The sequence below is a fragment of the Atta cephalotes genome (genome assembly GCF_000143395.1).
Source record: "Atta cephalotes unplaced genomic scaffold scaffold00023, whole genome shotgun sequence".
In the NCBI taxonomy this organism is placed as follows: Eukaryota; Metazoa; Arthropoda; class Insecta; order Hymenoptera; family Formicidae; genus Atta; species Atta cephalotes.
Genome location: NW_012130087.1, coordinates 1725482 through 1730587, shown reverse-complemented (window position 1 = coordinate 1730587; position 5106 = coordinate 1725482). Strand labels below are relative to the sequence as shown.

Here is a 5106-nt window from a genome sequence, read left to right as displayed (position 1 = left end):
TATATATATACTACTATATATATATCTATATATATATATATATATATATATATATATATATATATATCATTTATAACCGAATGGAGGCAACTGTATAAGATTTTATAACATACCTTTATTCCGGCAAATCTTTGAATGAAGGCCGGTCTACAACTCAGAATCCCACAGTCCTTGGAATCCGGATTAAACGGCGGAGTTTGCGCCCTCTCCTTCTCCGTCCTGAATACTCAAGGAGATCAAACAATGAACGCAACTGAATGTCTCAAAGGAAAAACAAAACAATAAATAGTTTCGAGAGATAAAGATTAAGTTCAGAAAGAAAAGCCAAATCACGCGCAATGAATGAAAGAGGAAGAATGCATATAATGCGATTCATGCAAACGATGTTATATCGCATTGATTGCACTGAAAAAAAGAGTAAATTTCTTTATATTTATTGTATACAATAATATACGTATAATATTGCCAATTTCTTTGAAATACAAATATGTTGTGTGTAAAGTGAAAACAGACAATACAATTAGAATAAATATACATATCTATACATATAACAGTGAACAACAATATCAATTTTACCTGTCCACCATAGAAGCACTGGGATTCCTGCTGTGACATTTGATGATAAAATCTCTGAAAAATAATAGGAAAAGAAAAACAAAGCATGAATATAAACAAAGCATTGCGCTGTCTAATGTAAAGTATACAAATATGGATTGCGATGCTAACTGACAGAGTAAACTATGCGCCAAAATAATTAAAAGGTCATTTCTGCTAAAGTATACAGACGAAAGTACTCTCTCGGTGTTTGTAATATTTTTCAGGCATTAAAAGTATAAATATGCCAAGGATACGTCATCATTCAATGGCTATACAACGCGTGTAAATTTTCTTTCGTCATACTTGTTAAACAAACTTTCAGACACTTTCCCCGATGAAATTCACTGTAAAACGAATAATGAAGTAACGAAAAGAATACTGAGATAAATTAGGAAGAATAGTGAGGCGAGGTTTAAATCTATTTGACACAAAATGTGTCACGGTCATCACGTGCTCACTTTCTACTTCTATTAGTTATCTTTCGCATTCCCATAATCGCGATTTTGTCGCATTTGTAGCCATGTCACTTTAGCGAGGCTTTATTGAAGCAAATGCGGAAATACATTTCGCAGTGTGAATATTGGTATCAAAGCACAGTGTCAAAAATCGACTCGAAATGATAGGCAGAATGATATACTTTTTTCTTCATTTAAAGAAACTATTTGTTATAACTAACTACAATGAAAACGACATAACATTGAGTGAATTATTTATCAAAAGAAAGGAAAAAAAATAGAAGACTCGTTTAATCTGTAAAGAAAAAATAATCATAAAAAGAGTGAAGGATGAACGAGAGTTCAAATGGCCGTCTGAAGACGGAGTCACATCACTTGTTATTTTTTAAAGTCTGACAGAGTCACATTTCACTTACCTATGATCCACAAGGCCGGAACTCGGATTTCTACTATGACATCTTATGACGGTGTCATGGGTCAGTCTACCGGAGGTCGCTTGCAGTGGATCCGCATTATCGTCGGTGCCAGTGCCGACGCTTTCCGCGTAAAGGCCCGTCATCGCGTACATACTTTCGTTACGCCGGTGTCCGGGATGATAATTGCTACCGGATTCGGATCTCTTGTGACCGAAACCGCCGCTGCTCTCGTTCCTTTTGTGGCCACTCTCGGATCGTTTGTGGCCGAAGGCACTAGATATACTCTCGGCACGTTTGTGACCGCTCTCAGGTCGCTTGTAACCAACAAAACCACCCCCTGATTCGGTACGTCTGTGCGCAAACATGCTCGAGCTGGAGCCATTTCTCTTGTGCCCACTGGTAGACGCCATCTCTCTGTCATTTATCTCTTCCTCTTCTTTCGTTCCTCTTACGTTGCTTCGAATATTACGAGTTTACTGATGACATTGTTAGCTGTAATAGAAATTAATAATTTATCATATATTCTACTGTTAACGCATATTTTCTAAAACTTTTAGAGTGTATTGTCACTTTGAAAAAATCTTACTCTTAAAGATTAAAAATTGAATCTCTCTTTTTCAAGACTACTTCAATTTTCACTCTTTAGAATGAGATTCCAGTCCAAAGCATTTAGAAAGTATTATATGTGCTTCTTCATGTAGTCATACAGGTCATAGTATACAGGTCGTACGTGAGATAGTGCACTGTCTCGATTGCTTCAAGAGAGATTACTCTTTTTTTCTATTTACAATCAGACTGTCGATATTGCTGGAGAAAGGCTGGCAACGAGATATGCGGTAAAAAGATGATTCTAGCGAGCTTTATAAAGACATATGATCGAATATCTTGTGTGAGATTTCAGTAGTTCAATGAACCCACTTCCGCAAAGGTCAGGGTCGTTCAGCAACGGCGCGCGAATGATGATAATAGAAAAACTCGATTATCTTTATAGATAATGAGGGAATAACTGTATTGATTGTGATTACACACGATACATTTACTATGCATCGAACTATTAGATCAACGAAAAGCGATTGAACGAATTATTCAGACTGTTATTTGGTTTCCGCATGTAGATATAAACAATAAAGATAGAATGTCCAAACCGAATGCAACTTGAACAGAAATCGACATAAGTTTCTACGTTCCAGATATCATCCGGACTTTGTACTATTGAATAATCTGTGTCGGTACAGAATGAGTCTTGATGAGAAAGGAAGAAACAGTATCACAATCTTTCACTTTTCTATTAAATAATCCATTATTCTTTCCGTACTTTTTAAAGTCTTATGATTATGTAAACTTAACGCGTTGCTAAGAAATTTAAGACAATTTAATCTTTGTTACAAATTGCAAAGTCAATCTATATAGTAAAAAAAATTCGGTTGCGTATTGAGTACGATATATGTCTGCGAAATGTTGAGACTTTATACATTTTCTGTAATTTTTTCTTTGGCCAATATTATTTTGTGTTTATAATCTTTATTATATATTATTCTGTTGTCGTTCGTAAGAAAATAGATAAAAGAATAAATTTCAACACAACTCTTGTATGTGAAAGTATCCTCCTAAAAATATTGTGATATAAATGGAAATTGCATTATTCGATCGTGCATTAAGTCAAATATTCAATGATTAGACGTAAGTCAGTATCGATTGTTCGACGATACCTAATCACATTCCTACTCATCGCTTAAGTAAACTTAAGTGTGCGAATGCCCGTTATTCTCTCATGTTTTTTTTAGATTATCGATCGCGCACGTCCTTGATTTCCTTCTGTTAAAAAATTGATATGGCTGGATAGTATAGATCGACAACGAATTCAAAGTCAGGGATATCGACGCCGCGATGATACGATGATCGTGCAATTTGTCTACACCGTTATCGTAGGTCGTGAAATCGAATTATTTCTGATCTGTTATAAGCTTAACAAAAGGAAACGGGACTTTCAACACGTGTCATGTATAACTTTTCGCCGACCGTCCATTTGTCCAACTGAGTTGTAATTCAGAAGAAATTCTAATTAATTAAATTCAGAAAATTAAATGAAAAAAAGATAAACGTGTCTAGGACCGACATTTATAGTAGATTAGTTCTTGATGTTATAAGATCGTCTTAAGTAATATCTTCAAATGCTAATATGGCTTACTGTACTAAGATGGTCTCAAATATAAAAATCGACAATAAATACCAATCTTTTACACATTTAAGTTTTTAACAAAAACACAAATATTTTATTCTCATTAATTTTCTTCTCCAAAAAATTAAAGAATTAAAAATCTGTTTCTGTAAGAACTACTCTCTAACATTTATAGTAAACTCTGAAGAGTGAAATCTTAAAGATTGAAAACTAAATCTTTTTTTCAAAACTGACTCAATTTTCACTCCTTAGAGATTTTACTACTAAAAAATTTAGAGAGTATAAATGAATAAATATGCATTGTGTGCAACATATTTTCGCAGTTCTATCTCCTCTTCTTTCTTTATCAATTTTCCTCAAATGAACAAATACGCATTATGTGCAACATATTTTCGCAGTTCTATCTTCTCTTCTTTCTTTATCAATTTTCCTCAAGTATTTTTACAAACATACACACACACACACACACACACACGCGCGCGCATATATATATATATATATATATAATCCCCGTATAAGTGATCCCTTACTTTTTTTTATCTCGTAAACTAACAGAAATTGATTTAATAAATATACAGGGAATGAAAAGTTTTAAAAATAACTTTTTAAAAATAACAACATTATCGTTACTATTTACCGATTTTGAAAAGTAACTCGTTACAATTACCGTTATTTGAAAAATTTTCCGTTATTTTTTTCAATGAAATACCAATCACAACAGACGGGAATAGGGGCTTTCTAGTCTCAAGCACTTGTGTCGTATCGTGTCCAATTGTGTGTAAAGTAATGATAAAGTTCATTACCGTTACAGTTATTCAAGAAAAAAATAACGCAGTTATCACACTGAAAGAAAAGATTGGCTACTGCAGCAAATTTTTGGTTGCGTTAGCCAATCGAAATTCTATACTGAAATTCTATACTGACATTGGATAGACAATACAGGTTAACACAACTAAAAATTGGCTGTAGCCAATCTTTTTTTTTAGTGCAGTAAAATTATCAAAAAAGTAACTTAATACTGTAACTTTGTTATTACAAGTACACGAGTTACTTCCATTCTTTGTAAATATAGATAATATCAAATTAAGTAGTTCTATTGTAAGCTCTATTGTAAGCTCTATTGTAAGCAGTGATCATTTAGAAAAATTATTCATATTAGAGAATGGAGGGATAGTATAATTTTTATATTACGATAAAATAAATATTACAATATAATAAAAATTGTAGCGCCAATTCTCTAACAAAACATAATTTTTTTGATCACTGTGTCTATAACTGAGTTTAATTAGAACCGTTTAATATGATATTATATCTATTATGTCTGTCTGTTAGTTCATGAGATAAAAAAGAATGGCCACTTATATGACATCCTGTATATGTTTTGTGTGTGTGTGTGTGTGTGTGTGTGTGTGTGTGTGTGTGTGTGTGTGTGTGTGTGTGTGTGTGTGTGTGTGTGTGT

The 5106-nt window shown here is 33.2% G+C and overlaps 1 protein-coding gene across 1 annotated transcript; it reads right to left on the bottom strand.

Moving 5' to 3' along the window:
• Window positions 1-1464: 1464 nt before the first annotated feature.
• On the bottom strand, window positions 1465-1878 carry LOC105619862. The gene has a single exon (XM_012201380.1). It carries the CDS (start codon window positions 1876-1878, stop codon window positions 1465-1467), a length of 414 nt encoding a protein of 137 aa, XP_012056770.1.
• Window positions 1879-5106: the final 3228 nt, after the last annotated feature.